This window comes from Erythrolamprus reginae, chromosome 1 (genome assembly GCF_031021105.1).
Source record: "Erythrolamprus reginae isolate rEryReg1 chromosome 1, rEryReg1.hap1, whole genome shotgun sequence".
NCBI lineage: Eukaryota > Metazoa > Chordata > Lepidosauria > Squamata > Dipsadidae > Erythrolamprus > Erythrolamprus reginae.
In genome coordinates, this window is record NC_091950.1 from 19,793,181 (window position 1) to 19,813,095 (window position 19,915).

General features: G+C 44.4%; 1 protein-coding gene across 1 annotated transcript in view; it reads right to left on the reverse strand.

Annotated features, from left to right (window-relative positions):
* GRIN3B (glutamate ionotropic receptor NMDA type subunit 3B) overlaps positions 1-19,496 on the reverse strand; it is a 100,504-nt gene extending 81,008 nt beyond the window's left edge. Inside the window, exon 1 of the mRNA XM_070736409.1 lies at positions 18,999-19,496. Coding sequence (XP_070592510.1) covers positions 18,999-19,496 — 498 coding nt within the window. The remainder of the gene's footprint in view (positions 1-18,998) is intronic.
* Between the last annotated feature and the right edge of the window lie 419 nt (positions 19,497-19,915).

The following is a 19,915-nucleotide window of genomic DNA, read 5'->3' on the forward strand; positions in this document are numbered from 1 at the left end:
GGGCTATTGGATTTCAACCAGAAATATTCTTATTAGGTATTCTACTGGAAAATTTTAATAAAGAACAAATATATTTGATTGTACATATTGTAACAGCAGCTAGAATACTATATGCACAAAATTGGAAGCTGAATAAAATTCCAGATGAAAGAGAAATGTTACGTAAGATTTTAGATTGTGCTAAAATGAATAGGCTTGTTCTGGTTTCTGGTAGAAATTTAGCAATTACAAATAACTCTTATTAAATGCATTATATCAGGGATAAAGAAACTCCATTTATTTCTCTGTTCTTCTGGAATTCAAACACATTTCATACACGCACTTATCTGTTGGTCCGTTATCTCCCTTGACCGCATTCCTCACATTCCTTCTCCTTCTCCACTTAACAAGATTTATTTTCCTAAATGCATGATCTCTAAAAACAGCAGCCCTGACTGTTAATCAACACAAAATACTTTTGCTTACTTGAGAGCGGCAAGAAAAAACACCCATTTTTCTCATCGGCAAGGTTGAAACTCCACCCTTCTTCCCCACTGACCCCCTGACGTGCCAAATACATCACTACAGTATTTAACCCATTCCTCTCCTTAATATCTTCTTCCAGACCTCTGTTCTCTACATTTTGGGGCCCTTCTGAATTTAGGGTTAACCCAGCAAGTGTTTGATTCTCCCTCGCTAGATCCTGAACTCATAGCCCCATCCTGTGGCTGGCCTCCCACCTGTTCTACTACCTGTAACCCCGGGCCCCCCACTAATTCATAAACACTATCTGAATCAGAGTCCTCAATATCTTCATCTTCCTCCAACTGACCAGGAGTATGTACAACAAGGCTTACTTTAAAACTTAAAAGATAAAGAAGAGTGTGATTACTATAAAAGCTGGCGAAAGTTTTATGAATGGTTGGAAACTAAAAATAATTGAGAAATAATTTATTTAATTACTTTTGAAGAAATACTCGTGAGAGGATGCGCGGGCGTGTGAGATTTCAGCACTTTTTGGCAATTTTTTGCTTCCCTGCATGCACAGAAGCAAAAAACCGCTGAAATCTCACAAGTGCGTATGTCCTCTCGTGAAATTTTGCTCCCTGCGCATGCGCAGAAGCAAAACATCACTTGAGAGCGCGCACCCGCCAGAGACGTGGATCAATGTGCGTACCCTTCACTGCCCAGCACCTAGGTTTAGTGCAATAGTGGGTTTCACATACCTTCGCTACCGGCTCGGAACTGTGAATGCCCGCTCCAGTGCATGCGCAGATTGTCCGTGATGGCATCCGGGTGGGTGGGCGGAGCCTCCCGCCATCGCTAGTACCAACTCACCACTGGTGTAGTGGAGCCAAAACTCCCAGAATCCTTAATGTCTGTGCCAGGTAAGGAATACAGTGGTACCTCTACCTAAGAACGCCTCTACTTATGAACTTTTCTAGATAAGAATCAGGTGTTCAAGATTTTTTTGCCTCTTCTCAAGAACCATTTTCCACTTACAAATCCGAGCCTCCGAAGCTCTGTAACTGGAAAAGGCAGGGAGAAGCCTCCGTGGGGCCTCTCTAGGAATCTTCTGGGAAGAAACAGGGCTGGAAAAGGTGGAGAGAAGCCTCTGTGGGCCTCTCATGAAATCTCCTGGGAAGAAACAGGGCTGGAAAAGGCAGGAAGAAGCCTCCGTGGGGCCTCTGTAGGAATCTCCTGGGAGGAAACAGGGCCAGAAAAAGCAGGGAGAAGCCTCCATGGGGCCTCTTTAGGAATCTCCTGGGAAGAAACCATTTTCCACTTACAAACCCGAGGCTCCGAAACTCTGTAACTTGAAAAGGCAGGGAGAAGCCTCCGTGGGGCCTCTTTAGGAATCTCCTGGGTGTTGTAATCATAGATTTTTAAGCACTGATGTTTGGAAATAAAATATTGCTGGAGAGTGATGTTTTAAGCCTAGATTATGTGCTGTATAAAATCTTAATTCTTCCTCTATGGAAAGGCAGCCCAAGCTGAGCAAGCATTCTGCAGAATCCATGACCACAAAGCAATTAAACCTATAGAACTTCCATATAAGGATGCATTACTGACATTCCTTTGCAATCACACAATCATGGGAAAAAGCAAGGAATGTAGCTTTTGTTTATTACTTAAAGAGAAGCTTGCCTTATAAGGTACAAAAGTAAATAGTTGCTGGAGAATGGTCTAATATATGTGGCGCTCGCGAATTGGTCATTCTGTACCACATGTCAGAACTGTGAAAATACAATAAATAGGAGAGGTCTTGAGGCATTCAAGGTCGTCTGTTCGAGAAAACTTTCTCTGTCATTTCATTCTGATGTGACAATCATGGCATGCAGTGCCTTCCCTAGAGGGAGACCCACTGAAGGAGGGCTGCATCCCTTCACCTGGGAGGAAACAGGGCCTCCACCCTCCCTGCGGTTTCCCCAATCGCACGCATTATTTGCTTTTACATTGATTCCTATGGGAAAAGATTGCTTCTTCTTACAAACTTTTCTTCTAAAAGGGATAAACATAGATCCATCCTAAGATAAAATACAGAAAATAGTATAAGGGCAGACTAGATGGACCATGAGGTCTTTTTCTGCCGTCAGACTTCTATGTTTCTAAAGAACCTGGTCACGGAACGAATTAAGTTCGTACGTAGAGGTACCGCTGTACTGGTAGTTGCAGTGCTAACCTATCTAGAGCTCACCGGACTGGGAAAGTTGAGCCAGCCACTTTCTACAGTTGATTACAGCTATCCTTTCATGCTCTATTTATATTTCATACCTCTCCCCAACCAATTCTCCGCTCGCAATTCCAGCCTCTCAACTGGAATTAAGGTGTAAAGTGCTCAGCGCCTACAGCATCAATTTAAACCAAGCTGTAACTATCCGGTTCTCGGCAAACTGACAATTTGTTGGATCAGTTCGCTTTCCAGAAGATTTCTCCCTCCCGGTCTCGGAGACACCAATCGTTTCATAGGGATGAGTCAAATCTCCAGGGCTTTTCTGGCTACTACTATAGCCGCAACTTCTGGTTCTCGGAGATGTTCCAGCTGTAAAGACCAGCACACCAGGAACAAGTGAAAAGCCTTCAGGTTTTAAATGCAAACTCCACACAAGCTTTTCGATTCTGACTGTGCCTTTTTTCTCCCCCACCTTCCTCTTTCTTTCTTTCACCGAGGTGCCGGCAGGAAATTGGTTTTCGCCGAGCCTGTATATGAAATACTGATGGCCTGCCGGGGAAATTACTTGCCGGGGGAGACAAGGAGTAAAAGATCTGATCGATAGGCTGCGATTTGGAAAAAGAAAAAAGAAACAGGGGGAGGGAAATCCCCCTTTGGAATCTTGGTGTGACCTTGTAATAATAATAATAATAATAATAATAATAATAATAATAATAATAATAATAGTAATAACAACAACAACAACAAAACAAGATGAAGAAGAAGAACAACAACAACAACAACAACAACAACAATAATAATAATAATAATAATAATTTATTAGATTTGTATGCCGCCCCTCTCCAAAGACTTGTTTATTCTGTAAATATAATTTCCTGAATGGAATAGAGTTTTTTATCGGCCAAGTGTGATTGCACACACAAGGAATTTGTTTTTTAAGAACATAAGAAGAGCTATGCTGAATCAGGACAAAGCCCATCAATTCCAGCATTCTGTGTCATACAGTGTCCCACCAATTGTCCATGGCGATCTTTAGCAGGAAGAGAAGGCAAGACCCTCCCTTTCCCTTGACCCCCAACAAATGGTACTCAAGGGTCTAGGTACTCTCAGTGTGTATGTACTCTCAGTGTATATAAGGAGAATAAAATACAGTAATCCCTCGTTTTTTGCGGGGGATGCGTTCCAAGACCACCCGGAAAAAATGAATTTCCATGAAGTAGAGGAAAGATAGTTTTTTATGTATTTAACATTTGGACTTTTAAAACCCACCCTTTGCATTAAACAGTCATTCTATAATGTTGTGAGCTACTCCGAGTCTTCAAAGAGGGGCGGCATACAAATCTAATAAGTTGTTGTTGTTATTATTATTATTATTATTATTATTATTATTATTATCATCATCATCATCATCATCATCACTTGGAACTACATGTGATATCCTACCAGTTTCTTTGAGTATAGTAGTGCTGTAGAAAAATTTTATGAATTTTTAATGGATTTAAAATGTTCAATGGATTTAATGGATTGAAGCCCCCTTTGAAAACCCGTGAAGTAGCGAATCTGGAAAAGATGTACCGCGAAGTAGCGAGGGATTACTGTACACTAGTCAAGAATAAAAAGATACAACACGTAGTGATAGTCGAGGTTAGCAATAAGCAATTAAACCGTACTAGGAAATGAATAGAAACATTATAAATTGAAAGATACAAACAACATGGTTATAGTTGCTAGCACGCACGCGCATGCCCACACCTATCCCCTCCCTCCAACATGCACCCCTCCCTCTCCCTGCGCAAGCACACAGGCCTCACTAATAATAATAATAACAACGAAGTTGGGAAGGGACCTTGGAGGTCTTCTAGTCCAACCCCCTGCTTAGGCAGGAAACCCTACACTACTTCAGACAGATGGTTATCCAATATCTTCTTTAAAACTTCCAGTGTCGGAGCATTCACAACATCTGGAGGCAAGCTGTTGCACTGATCAATTGTTCTACCTGTCAGGAAATTTCTCCTTATTTCTAAGTTGCTTCTCTCCTTGTTTAGTTTCCACCCATTGCTTGAATCTGTTGAATCTGTCTAACCCTGCCTTGAAGCTATCCAGGCTGACAGCAGTCACGACCTCTTCTGGAAGTGAATTCCATAAACCAAGAACCCTCTGGGTGAAGAAATATTTCCCTTGATTTGTCCTCACTTTCTTACCTATCAGCTTTAGGGAGGGCCCCCTCGTCCTAGTATTGTGTGAAAAGAATTTTTCTCTATCCACCTTTTCTATCCCATGCATGATTTTATACACTTCGATCAACGCCGTCTTTCAAGGCTGAAGAGACCAAGGCGTTGCAACCTGGTTTCCTAAGGGAGGGGCTCCATTTCCTTGATCGCTCTTGTTGCCCTTTTTTGCACCTTTTCCAGTTAAATGCTTAATCTCATTGTTCCAAGATGATGATGATGATCACGATCATAATAATAATAATAATAATAATAATAATAATAATAATAATAATAATTTATTAGATTTGTATGCCGCCCCTCTCCGCAGACTCGGGGCGGCTCACAACACAATAAAACAGTTCATGACAAATCTAATAATTTACAATTTAAAGTATTTTAAAAAACCCATTATTAAGCAAACATACACACAAACATACCAGACATAAATTGTATAGGCCCGGGGGAGATATCTCAGTTCCCCCAAGCCTGATGACCACGGTGGGTTTTAAGGAGTTTTCTAGATAAGAACCGGGTAGGGTAGGGGCAGTTCTAATCTCCGGGGGGAGCTAGTACAGTGTTGGTGAACCTATGGCACGGGTGCCAAACGGAGCCATATCTGCAGGCACACAAACCATTGCCCTAGCTCAGCCCCAACATGATTTTCAGCTCATGCGGAGGTTATGGGAGGGCGTCTTTGGCTTACAGAGGACCTCCGGGGGAATGGGGGAGGGTATTTTTGCCCACTCCAGGCTCCAGGGAAGCCTCTAGAGCAGGGGTAGGGAACGTTGGCTCTTCTATGACTTATGGACTTCAACTCCCAGAATTCCTGAGCCAATCATGCTAGCTCAGGACTTCTGGGAGTTGAAGTCCTCATGTCATAGAAGAGCCAACGTTCCCTACCCCTGCTCTAGAGCAGTGATGGCAAATCTTTTCTTCTTCGGGTGCCAAAATTGTGTGGGTGGGTGCTATCGCACATGCGCGAGTACCCACACCTATAATTCAATGCCTGGGGAGGGCGAAAACAGCTTTCCCTGCTCCACAGAGAGCCCAGTAGGCTTGTGTTTCACCCTCCCCAGGTTCCAAAGGCTTCCCTGGAACCGAGGAAGGGTAAAAACGCCCTTCCCCATCCTCCCGGAGGCTCTCTGGAAGCCAAAAACGCCCTCCCAGAGCCTTTGTGTGAACCAAAAATCAGCTGGCCGGCACACACATGCACATTGAAGCTCAGCTAGGACAATCTGTCTGGAACCCATACGATATCTCAGACATCAACACCCTTCAAAATGTCCAAAATTATTTCATCAGAAGAGCCCTTCACTCCTCCACTCGAAACAGAATATCCTACGAAAACAGACTAACAATCCTGGGCCTAGAAAGCCTAGAACTACAGCGCCTAAAACACGATTTGAGTATTGCCCACAAGATCATATGCTGCAACGTCCTACCGGTCAATGACTACTTCAGCTTCAACCGCAACAACACAAGAGCACGCAACAGATTCAAACTTAATACGAACCGCTCCAAACTTGACTGTAAAAAATATTATTTCAACAATCGAGTTATCGAAGCGTGGAACTCATTGCCGGACTCAATTGTGTCAACCCCTAACCCCCAACATTTCTCCCTTAGACTCTCCACGATTGACCTCTCCAGGTTCCTAAGAGGCCAGTAAGGGGCGTACATAAGTGCAATGGTGTGCCTTTCGTCCCCTGTCCAATTGCCTTTCCTTTCTCTCACTTATCATATATATTTTCTTTCTTTCATATATCCTCTCCTGTAAGTTCACTTTTACCCTTATATATATTACTACATGTCTATTTTTCTTCCTATGTATTTGTGTATTGCACAAATGAATGAATGAATGAATAAATAAATAAATAAATTGCTCGTGTGCCAGCAGTTATGGCTCTGTGTGCCACCTGTGACACCCGTGCCATAGGTTCACCATCCCTGCTCTAGAAGTTGAGAAACGGGCCATTTCTAGACTCCAGGGGGTGGCGGAGGCCGTTTTCACCCTCCCCAGGCATTGAATTATGGGTGTGGGCACTCACACATGCGCGATAGCATGCGTGGATGCATTTTTAGCACCTATGGGAAAAAAGGTTCGCCATCCCTGCCCTAGTAGCTTTATTTGTGCCAGGCATCGGTGCCAATGATGCCAGCTTTGGGTACCTGTCTCCCCTCTGTTCCCAAGCGGCTCCTCTGCCCTCCTTGGTTTCACAAACCCAGCCCATTTCTTAACTATCATCTGCAAGCAACTGCAGAACGGCAGAGGACGGGGAGTGTTACGCAAACACCAGCAGGGCTTAAAGCAAAGTGACCGTGTTCCAAATGAAAGTGGGCATTGTTCAAAAGAAGGCTCCACTATCAACCCCAGTTGTTTTTTTCCCTCTCTCTCTCTCTCCAAAGAACCTTGATCCCAGCTTTATTTTTAGCCTTGGGGAACGCTCCAGTGGTGAATTGTTTGAGCCAGCCCCTGAGCCACAAGGAGGGATTAATGTATGCCGCTGCAGAATGACCCCTCCACCAGGGATGTCCAACCTTGGCAAGTTTAAGACGTGTGGACTTCAGCTCCCAGAATTCCCCTTCGAGTAGGGAAAGTCTAAAAAGTCTTCAAAGTTGCTAAGGTTGGACAATCCCGACCTGGATGGTAATGCTCTTGAGAGGTAGAGCATAGAAACCATAGGCTTAAAATCCCAGCTCTGAAATCAATTTCATTGACATCGGCCAGTTATTAGCCTGTTGTGATGATAAAAGAGGAGTGGTGGAGGTGGGGAGGGCTCACGAGTGGGAAAGGGCTTTAAGAATGGCACACACCTGCATCTATATACAGTGGTACCTCTGCTTATGAACTTAATTCGTTCCATGACCAGGTTCTTAAGTAGAAAAGTTTGTAAGAAGAAGCAATTTTTCCCATAGGAATCAATGTAAGAGCAAATGATGCATGCGATTGGGAAAATCACAGGGAGGTTGGAGGCCCTGTTTCCTCCCAGGAGATTCCTAGAGAGGCCCCACAGAGGCTTCTCCCCGCCTTTTCCGGCCCTCTTTCCTCCCAGGAGATTCCTAGAGAGGCCCCTCAGAGGCTTCTCCCTGCCTTTTCCGGCCCTCTTTCCTCCCAGGAGATTCCTAGAGAGGCCCCTCAGAGGCTTCTCCCTGCCTTTTCCGGCCCTCTTTCCTCCCAGGAGATTCCTAGAGAGGCCCCTCAGAGGCTTCTCCCCACCTTTTCCGGCCCTCTTTCCTCCCAGGAGATTCCTAGAGAGGCCCCTCAGAGGCTTCTCCCTGCCTTTTCCGGCCCTCTTTCCTCCCAGGAGATTCCTAGAGAGGCCCCTCAGAGGCTTCTCCCTGCCTTTTCCAGCCCTCTTTCCTCCCAGGAGATTCCTAGAGAGGCCCCACAGAGGCTTCTCCCTGCCTTTTCCGGCCCTCTTTCCTCCCAGGAGATTCCTAGAGAGGCCCCTCAGAGGCTTCTCCCTGCCTTTTCCGATTACAGTTTCGAAGGCTCGGGTTTGTAAGTGGAAAATGGTTCTTGAGAAGAGGCCAAAACCTTGAACACCCGGTTCTTATCTAGAAAAGTTTGTAAGTAGAGGCGTTCTTAGGTAGAGGTACCACTGTACCTGCATCTGCAGAAGAAATCTATTTCTATCCCTAAAATATCTCAGAAGCTGCTGTCAGTCCATACTATGTTAAATATCCATCAACAGACACACAGAGATAAATCACATTTACATACCATTCAAGAAGCAATAAAACAGCTCAGAAGAAAACAAAAAGACCGTTGACATGTCCTCTCCAACACCAGATAAACAAGGATTGACATCAGACAAACAATTGAACAGAGAATAATACCTCAACCAAGGAACCACCAGAAGAAAACCACAGGGCCACTGATAGTAGCAGGGCAAACTACTGTATATAAACAGGAAAGTGTGTACTATGTATGTATACAGACTCATTCACACTGATAATGTTACCTAGATGGATAATGAAACATCTACAAGCAAATAGCCAAGTTCATTGAATACAGAGTGGGTCTTCTCCGGGTCCCGTCAACTAAACAATGTCGCTTGGCGGGGCCCAGGGGAAGAGCCTTCTCTGTGGCGGCCCCGACCCTCTGGAACCAACTCCCCCCAGAGATTAGAATTGCCCCCACCCTCCTTGCCTTTCGTAAGCTGCTTCAAACCCACCTCTGCCGCCAGGCATGGGGGAATTGAGATACTCTTTCTCCCTAGGCCTTTATAATTTTATGCATGGTATGTCTGTATGTATGTTTGGTTTTTATAATAATGGGTTTTTAACTGTTTTTAGTATTGGATTATTGTTATATTGTTATATTCTGTTTTATTACTGCTGTTAGCCGCCCCGAGTCTGCGGAGAGGGGCGGCATACAAATCCAATAAATACAGTACAATACAATACCATGGTCTCCGCCATTAAATCCTAAGCCATCTATATTCTAGAAACATAGAAACATAGAAACATAGAAGACTGACGGCAGAAAAAGACCTCTTGGTCCATCTAGTCTGCCCTTTTACTATTTCCTGTATTTTATCTTAGGATGGATATATGTTTATCCCAGGCATGTTTAAATTCAGTTACTGTGGATTTCCCAACCACGTCTGCTGGAAGTTTGTTCCAAGGATCTACTACTCTTTCAGTAAAATAATATTTTCTCATGTTGCCTTTGATCTTTCCCCCAACTAACCTCAGATTGTGTCCCCTTGTTCTTGTGTTCACTTTCCTGTTAAAAACACTTCCCTCCTGAACCCTATTTAACCCTTTAACATATTTAAATGTTTCGATCATGTCCCCCCTTTTCCTTCTGTCTTCCAGACTATACAGATTGAGTTCATTCAGTCTTTCCTGATACGTTTTATACTTAAGACCTTCCACCATTCTTGTAGCCCGTCTTTGGACCCGTTCAATTTTGTCAATATTTTTTTGTAGGTGAGGTCTCCAGAACTGAACACAGTACTCCAAATGTGGTCTCACCAGCGCTCTATATAAGGGGATCACAATCTCCCTCTTCCTGCTTGTTATACCCCTAGCTATGCAGCCAAGCATCCTACTTGCCTTTCCCACCGCCCGACCACACTGTTCACCCCATTTTGAGACTGTCAGAAATCACTACCCCTAAATCCTTCTCTTCTGAAGTATTTGCTAACACAGAACTGCCAATACAATACTCAGATTTAGGATTCCTTTTCCCCAAGTGCATTATTTTACATTTGGAAACATTAAACTGCAGTTTCCATTGCTTTGACCATTTATCTAGTAACGCTAAATCATTTACCATATTACAGACCCCTCCAGGAATATCAACCCTATTGCACACTTTAGAGTCATCGGCAAATAGGCAAACCTTCCCTACCAAACCTTCCCCTATGTCACTCACAAACATATTAAAAAGAATAGGACCCAGAACAGACCCTTGTGGCACACCGCTTGTAACCTGTCTCTGCTCAGAATACTCGCCATTAACAATAACTCTCTGATGTCTACGCTTCAGCCAGCTTGAAATCCACTGAACTATCCAGGGATTAAGTCCAATCTTCACTAATTTATCTATCAGCTCTTTATGTGGAACCGTATCAAAGGCTTTGCTGAAGTCCAGATAGGCAATATCCACGGCACCACCTTGATCCAACACCTTTGTGACATAGTCAAAGAACTCAATGAGATTAGTCTGATTCTCAGCTATGAAATAGAATAAGTATGCGACATAGGGAAAAAAACAGCTTTCCTTTACAATGGTCTCACAAATGTCATGCTTTCTTTTAAAAAACCTTAAATGTAAATATGCAGCACCGAATGAGGATCCAATTTTCTGGGACATCTGATTGGAGCAACCGTAGATTGAGAAAGAAAGGCAGAAGGCACAGCAAAATAATAATAAAAAATAAAGGATCCCTAGATTCCTGCATAGAATAGCAATTGCTCAGAGGAGAAATGATCCACCGGAACCCAAGCTTAACAGTGGCAGAGCACAAAAACTTCCACTTTTTGGAAAACTCCCTTTATTCTGCAAAATATTAAGTGCCTGCTACAAATCTATCTAAATCTATAGCTAAAAGCCAAATACCGCTCACGCATCATCACGAAATCTCCAGAACCCTAAAGCCAACAAACTTGAAACTTGGCATGTATACAGTATTCCTCTTGGCTTCTAGGTGCTCGCTAAGAAAGGATTTTGCAAAATGACCATCAGATCATTAGTATTTCTTATACAATATATAAGAGTATATACCGATGCTAATGAGTTAAGATGTTCTACTCCCCCTCCCCACCTGAAAAGGGAGTGAAGGGGATAAGATAAGAGAGGTTTCTGTGGGGCCAGCCTGGGGGAGAGAAGAGGTTCAATGGGGCTGGTCTGAGATAGAGAAGTGGAATAGGCGAGGAGAGGATACTGTGGGGCAAGCCTGGGGGAGAGAAGGGGAGGGGAGAGGCCGATGGTAACTACTACGGTAATCATTATTGTTCAAGCTTTAACTCCCAATTTATCAAGCCCTTTTGTAGCGAAATACCCACGGGGATCCAGCTACTAGCATGAAAAAGTATTTCTTACACAATATATGAGTATATACATCAGAGCTTCTAAACAGAAGGTTTAGAACCTGGGGTTTTTTTGAGGGGGGGGAGAAGACACCATTATTAAGATGGAAAGTTATTTCTCCTATTCCTATTGCAACAGGTGTGGCTGTGATTCAAGAACACAGAGGAAAACAGTCTATGGTTTTATACATAGAAACATAGAAGACTGACGGCAGAAAAAGACCTCATGGTCCATCTAGTCTGCCCTTATACTATTTCCTGTATTTTATCTTACAATGGATATATGTTTATCCCAGGCATGTTTAAATTCAGTTACTGTGGATTTACCAACCACGTCTGCTGGAAGTTTGTTCCAAGGATCTACTACTCTTTCAGTAAAATAATATTTTCTCATGTTGCCTTTGATCTTTCCCCCAACTAACTTCAGATTGTGTCCCCTTGTTCTTGTGTTCACTTTCCTATTAAAAACACTTCCCTCCTGAACCTTATTTAACCCTTTAACATATTTAAATGTTTCGATCATATCCCCCCTTTTCCTTCTGTCCTCCAGACTATACAGATTGAGTTCATGAAGTCTTTCCTGATACGTTTTATGCTTAAGACCTTCCACCATTCTTGTAGCCCGTCTTTGGACCCGTTCAATTTTGTCAATATCTTTTTGTAGGTGAGGTCTCCAGAACTGAACACAGTATTCCAAATGTGGTCTCACCAGCGCTCTATATAAGGGGATCACAATCTCCCTCCTCCTGCTTGTTATACCTCTAGCTATGCAGCCAAGCATCCTACTTGCTTTTCCTACCGCCCGACCACACTGCTCACCCATTTTGAGACTGTCAGAAATCAATACCCCTAAATCCTTCTCTTCTGAAGTTTTTGCTAGCACAGAACTGCCAATGCAATACTCAGATTGAGGATTCCTTTTCCCCAAGTGCATTATTTTACATTTGGAAACATTAAACTGCAGTTTCCATTGCTTTGACCATTTATCTAGTAAAGCTAAATCATTTACCATATTACAGGCCCCTCCAGGAATATCAATCCTATTGCACACTTTAGAGTCATCGGCAAATAGGCAAACTTTCCCTACCAAACCTTCCCCTATGTCACTCACCAACATATTAAAAAGAATAGGACCCAGAACAGACCCTTGTGGCACCTGTAACCTGCGGGATATTTAAGTGCTGGAACAGGTATTGGAGCTAACTCAAAATCTGCCTTCTTACCCCCTCTCCTGAAAGGTTGAGTAGGGCCGTCGAGGGAAGAGTTAAGGCTACAACAAGCCCTCTGCGTTTTTTGAGATCGAGAGCATCAACATCACCTTCGGGAAAAATCTCCTGGTTTAGATCGCGGCGTTTCCAAGAAAGGCTGGGAAACCCATTCCGTACATCGGAGATCTCACAGAGCGAACAATATTGAGCTACACGACGCAAAATTCAAACCTTTCCTATGTCTCTACGTGCCACAAAATGCTCCTCCAGAAATTACAAATCTTCCATCTTGCTTATTTCTGTCTGGCTTCTCCAACTCTCTCCAATTCCAGAGCTAATATGAGCTTGTACGTATGAGTGGTTTTTTAAATTGGGGTTTTTTAGATTGTTTTTAATATTAGATTTGTTTACATTGTCTTTTTATATTGTTGTTAGCCGCGCCGAGTCTTCGGAGAGGGGCGGCATACAAATCTAATACATAATAATAATAATAATAATAATAATAATAATAATAATAGGGTTGGTTGTCCTGCAATATTATTTCTTAACTTGTGTCCTAGTTTCTTTGACCTATTATTTATAGATAGATCATCTTTGGTGATCCACCTATGTTGCGGCCTACATACCTATAGCAACATCGTGGCTCCACAGTTTCTATTTATTTATTTGATTTTTTTTAATGCCGCCCTTCTCCTTAGACTCAGGGCGACTTACATGTTAGCAATAGCACTTTTTAACAGAGCCAGTGTATTGCATATTGTAGTGTTTTTAATAGGAAAGTGAACCCAAGAACAAGGGGGCACAATCTGAGGTTATTTGGGGGAAAGATTAGAAGTAACGTGAGAAAATATTATTTGACTGAAAGAGTAGTAGATGCTTGGAACAAACTTCCAGCAGACGTGGTTGGTAAATCCACAGTAACTGAATTTAAACATGCCTGGGATAAACATATATCCATCCTAAGATAAGGGCAGACTAGATGGGCCCCTGAGGTCTTTTTCTGCCGTCAAATCTGCTATGTTTCTAAAGTATAAATCCAGATTCAAAATGGCCAAAGAAGCAAACTTTTCAAAGTGATGGACATGCAAAGCCATTGTCAACCTTGGGAACTGTAAAAGGGTGGGCATGAACTCCCAGAATTCCCCTGGCAGTCCAGCTTGGTGGGGGAATTCTGGGAATTGAAGTCCACACCTCTTAAAGCTGCCAAGAGAAACACTCCTCTAGCCAAAAAAAGGAAAAAGAATCATGTTGGGGGAAAGATCAGAAGCAACGTGAGAAAATATTATTTTACTGAAAGAGTAGTAGATGCTTGGAACAAACTTCCAGAAGACGTGGTTGGTAAATCCACAGTAACTGAATTTAAACATGCCTGGGATAAACATATATCCATCCTAAGATAAAATATAGGAAATAGTATAAGGGCAGACTAGATAGACCATGAGGTCTTTTTCTGCCGTCAGTCTTCTATGTTTCTATTGGCCCCACAATCCGGGTCCTCATTTTACCCACCTCAGAAGGATGGAATGCTGAGTCAACCGTGAGCCGGTGATGAGATTTGAACCGCTGACCTGTAGATCTAGTATCTAACATTTAGGGATAGATTGCCTCTGAATAAGGAAGCTCTGCTGTGCACAATGGCTGAAAAGATGTCTTAATTTGAAATGGGGGGAGGGGGGGAGAGAAACACCCCCATATAACGTATACATTTATTTATTTATTTGTTTGTTTATTTATTTATTTTGTCCAATACACAAAGAGGGTTTAGTGTGTGTGTGTATATATATATATATATATATATATATACACACATACATACATACATACACATACACACACACACACACAGTAAAATACATGATGAAGGTTATAGAGGAGATACTCATAGTAAAATATATCTAAGAAAGAATAGAAAAGAAGATATAGGAATAGAACATATCAATGAAAGAATAGAAGAAGAGATATAGAAATAGAAGAAAGGTATAGGAGATATAGGAGAGCAATAGGACAGGGGACGGAAAGTACTCTAGTGCACTTGTACTCGCCCCTTACTGACCTCTTAGGAATCTGGATAGGTCAACCGTAGATAATCTAAGGGTAAAGTGTTGGGGGTTTGGGGATGACACTATGGAATCCGGTAATGAGTTCCACACTTCGACAATTTGGTTACTGAAGTCGTATTTTTTACAGTCAAGTTTGGAGCGGTTAATATTAAGTTTAAATCTGTTGTGTGCTCTTGTGTTGTTGTGGTTGAAGCTGAAGTAGTCGCCGACAGGCAGGACGTTGCAGCATATGATCTTGTGGGCAATACTTAGAAAACGTCCAAAGGTATTTCACCAGAAGAGCCCTTCACTCCTCCACTCGAAACAGAATACCTTACGAAAATAGACTAACTATCCTGGATCTTGAAAGCTTAGAACTGCGGCGCCTAAAACACGATCTAAGTATTGCCCACAAGATCATATGCTGCAACGTCCTTCCGGTCAACGACTACTTCAGCTTCAACAGCAACAACACAAGAGCACGCAGCAGATTCAAACTTGATATTAACCGCTCCAAACTTGACTGTAAAAAATATGACTTTAACAATCGAGTTGTCGAAGCATGGAACTCATTGCCAGACTCAGTGGTGTCAGCCCCAAGCCCCCAACATTTCTCCCTTAGACTCTCCACGATTGACCTCTCCAAGTTCCTAAGAGGCCAGTAAGGGGCGTACATAAGTGCACTGGTGTGCCTATCGTCCCCTGTCCAATTGTCTTTCCTTATTGTCTTGTTTAAGGCATCTTAGTTCTAAACTTTCTAGGCCAGGATTGAAAGTCTAGTCTTAACCTCCACTTCCCTACACTGAGTAGTGACAACGACACTACACTACACTATGCCAGAAGCAAGGAACTAAAGCGACAACAGATCTTATTTTGTCCCCTGTAATGAATGGCAAAAGGCAGATTAACATTGTACTCCCAGTCTCCGTTGCGTTACCACACTTAGTAGAAGACGGGAAAGCCACACGAGGACATATATAATTTATTCTTTGCCAAATGAGATTCATAGCCAGAAACGGCTATGGCAAACATCCCAACCCGATGCTCCCCAGATGTGTACTGGCAGAACGATGCTGAGAACCGAAGCCGAAAACATCTGGAAAGCAACTTGTTCCTTTGCTCCAGGTCTCTCATTCTGACTCTGGATGCCGAGGGCGCTAATGGGTAAATTCTTGCGAGCTTCCATATCTAAGGGCAGCTTATCTGCTTGGTGGAGGGACTAGATCAGAAGCAACTTGAGAAAGTATTATTTGACTGAAAGAGTAGTAGATGCTTGGAACAAACGTCTAGCAGAAGTGGTTGGTAAATCCACAGTAACTGAATTTAAACATGCCTGGGATAAGCATAGATCCATCCTAAGATAAAATACAGGAAATAGTATAAGGGCAGACTAGATGGACCATGGGGTCTTTTTCTGCCATCAATCTTCTATGTTTCTATCTTTCCACAGAGGAGAAAAGAGCAGAGCTGGTCCCATTTAGATGATGCTGGGAGCTTCCATGTGCCGGTGCAATCTATCTTAGGGCAGGTAGATCCACGAGAGGAGATTTAACAGGTTAACAAGAGATGGAAGGGATCTTGCAGGTCATCTAGCCCAACCCCTTGCCCAAACAGGAGATCCTACATCTGCCCCTACCTAGGATCGAACTCACACAACCCCCTGATTGTGAAGCTAGAGCTCCACCTCTATATATATTTATTGGATTTGTATGCTGCCTCTCTCCGCAGACTCGGGGCAGCTAACAACAATGGTAAAACAACATATAACAATCCAATTTGATAAAACAACTAAAAACCCTTATTATAAAAAATGAGACATACACACAAACATACCATGCATAACTTGTAATGGCCTAGGGGGAAAGAATAACTTAACTCCCCCATGCCTGGCGACAAAGGTGGGTCTTAAGAAGTTTGCGAAAGACAAGGAGGGTGGGGGCCGTTCTAATCTCTGGGAGGAGCTGATTCCAGAGGGCCAGTGCCGCCACAGAGAAGGCTCTTCCCCTGGGGCCCGCCAAACGACATTGTTTGGTCGACGGGACCTGGAGAAGGCCAACTCTGTGGGATCTTATCGGCCGCTGGGATTCGTGCGGTAGAAGGCGATTCCGGATGTATTCTGGGCTTTAAAGGTCTGGAATAAACATAGATCCATCCTAAGATAAGAGCTGGGTGATAATTGGTACCTTGGCCTGTCCTAAATCCAGGATGAGGACCTACAGACGGGTTGTTCCCTGCCTCCAGCAGAATGAAAGCCGACAGTTGGTGTCTATGGAAATTCACGGGAGCAGTAAATAATGGCTTAAAGATAAACAGCCTCGGCAACAGAATTCTCCTGCTGATAATCTTTTTCCTAGCGTTCCGCAACCTGGAGAAGTGAACTGCTTCGCGGGATGTGCGGAAATCAATAGCAATTATCACAACGCTCCATTTTTACAATAGCAGGGCACCCCAGGAGGTCAACCAAAGGGGCCACAGCAATTGGAAGCCACCTGTAGAGGTAGAGCTCTTGCCTCAAAATCAGGAGGTTGTGAGTTTGATCCTAGGTAGAGGGCAGGTGTAGGATCTCCTGTTTGGGCAAGGGGTTGGGCTAGATGACCTGCGAGGTCCCTTTCAACTCTTGTTAACCTGTTAAATCTCCTCTCCCCTCCCCTAAGATAGACTGCACCTTAGAGGTGGAGCTCTAGCTTCACAATCAGGGGGTTGTGAGTTTGATCCTAGGTGGAGGCAGGTGTAGGATCTCCTGTTTGGGCAGGGGGTTAGGTTAGATGACCTCCAAGGTCCCTTCCAAATCTTGTTAAACTGTTAAATCTCTTCTCCCCAGGAATCTACCTCACCTAAGATAGATTGCACCGGCATCGTTTAAAGGGACCAGCTCTGTTCTTTTCTTCCCGGTGGAAAGATAGAAACATAGAACCATAGAAGATTGACGGCAGAAAGAGACCTCATGGTCCATCTAGTCTGCCCTTATACTATTTCCTGTATTTTATCTTAGGATGGATCTATGTTTATCCCAGGCATGTTTAAATTCAGTTACTGTGGATTTACCAACCACATCTGCTGGAGGTTTGTTCCAAGGATCTACTACTCTTTCAGTAAAATAATATTTTCTTACCGTTGTTTCTCATCTTTCCCCCAACTAACCTCAGATTGTGCCAACTTATTCTTGGGTTCACTTTCCTATGAAAAACGCTTCCCTCCTGAACCTTATTTAACCCTTTAACTTATTCACATTTTATTTAATTCTTAATTTATTATTAGAGTTGAAAGGGATCTTGCAGGTCATCAAGTCCAACCCCCTGCTCAAGCAGGAAAATGTTTCGATCATGTCCCCTCTTTCCCTTCTGAGCTCCAGACTACTATAAAATAGCCTGTCCCTGGCTGTGGAGGCTCTAGAGAGGGAGGGGGGCGAAGGAGGACGAAGAGGGATGACAAGCAGGAAGAGGGAGATTGTGATCCTGCTGTATAGAGCGCTGGTGAGACCACATTTGGAATACTGTGTCCAGTTCTGGAGACCTCACCTACGAAAAGATATTGACAAAACTGAACGGATCCAAAGACAGGCTACAAGAATGGTGGAAGGTCTTAAGCATAAAACCTATCAGGAAAGACTTCATGAACTCCATCTGTATAGTCTGGAGGACAGAAGGGAAAGGGGGGACATGATCGAGACATTTAAATAATAATAATAATAATAATAATAATAATAATAATAATAATAATAATAATAGATATTGATAAAATTGAATGGGTCCAAAGACGGGCTACAAGAATGGTGGAAAGTCTTAAGGATAAAACTTATCAGGAAAGACTTAATGAACTCTATCTATATAGTCTGGAGGATAGAAGGGAAAGGGGGGACATGATCGAAACATTTAAATACGTTAAAGGATTAAATAAGGTTCACCAGGGAAGTGTTTTTAATAGGGAAGTGAACTCAAGAACAAGGGGACACAATCTGAGGTTAGTTGGGGGGGAAATCAAAAGCAACGGGAGAAAATATTATTTGACTGAAAGAGTAGTAGATGCTTGGAACAAACTTCCAGTAAATCCACAGGAACTGAATTTAAACATGCCTGGGATAAACATAGATCCATCCTAAGATAAAATACAGTACAGGAAAGAGTATAAGGGCAGAGTAGATGGACCATGAAGTCTTTTCCTGCCGTCAATCTTCTAAATCAGTGTTTCCCAACCTTGGCAACTTGAAGATACATGTATTTGGACTTCAACTCCCAGAATTCCCCAGCCAGCATTCGCTGGCTGGGGAATTCTGGGAGTTGAAGTCCAGATATCTTCAAGTTGTCAAGGTTGGGAAACACTATTCTAGGTTTCTAAGGAGGCTCACCCAGGTCCTGAAGGGCATCGGGGGCTCGTCCACATCGTCGCCCGGGTCGCCTTCCTCCTCCTCCTGTCCTCCTTGCCCGATGCTGATGAACGGGATGTCCAGGAAAGCGGCGGCGAAATCCACCTGGAGCAGCTCCCGACGGGAGGCGGGAAAAGCCAGCACGGCGGCCACCCCTCGCACCACCAGCGCCTGGCACAGCCAGCGGGCCAGCGAGGCCGGGTCCCGAGAGACGGGAGCCCCGGGCAAGACCTCCAGGCTGAGGTTGTAAGGCAGGACGGCAGCGGCGGCGGCGCGGCTGGCCCGAGCCAGGGCGTTGCGCACCCGGCTCTGCGCGCCCCCTCCGCGGGGCAGCAAGGCGCCCAACCTCACCGTGTGCCCGATCCTCGCCAGGATGTGGCAGGGTTGCGGGTGACCCCCGGCCGGCGCGGGGAAAAGCAGCCAAAGGGCGCAAGGGAGCGCCAAGCACCAGCAGCAGAGGAGCGCCCGGCGCAACTCCATAGAGGAAGCCTGCGCGGCGGGGGCGGGCAAAGTTTGAGGGAGGGGGGGCGCCCGGCCCCTCCGCCCCCCCCTCCCCGGCCCTTGGGTGGGCAGGAGGGCGCTTAGGAGGGGAGGGAAGGGGCCGGGCCGGGCGCGCCCATGGGAGCGTCGCGGGGGAGGACGCCGGAGGTGCAGCCGATCCAGTAGACGGGCGCCCGCTCTCTCCCTCTCTCTCCCTCGCTGCGCTCAGGCGAAAGGCGGAACAGGGCTTGCCGTGGCGCCGTCCGGCCACTAGGGGCGCTGGATTCGGCGGCGCCGGGGACCCCGCCAAAAAAAGGGCGGGACGGCTAGGCAGGGCGGGTATGGCGTGTGCCTTCTGAGGTAAAAGGATTCGCCCGGGGACGAGGCCGCCGCGTCCGAAAGCGAGCAGGAGAGAGAGG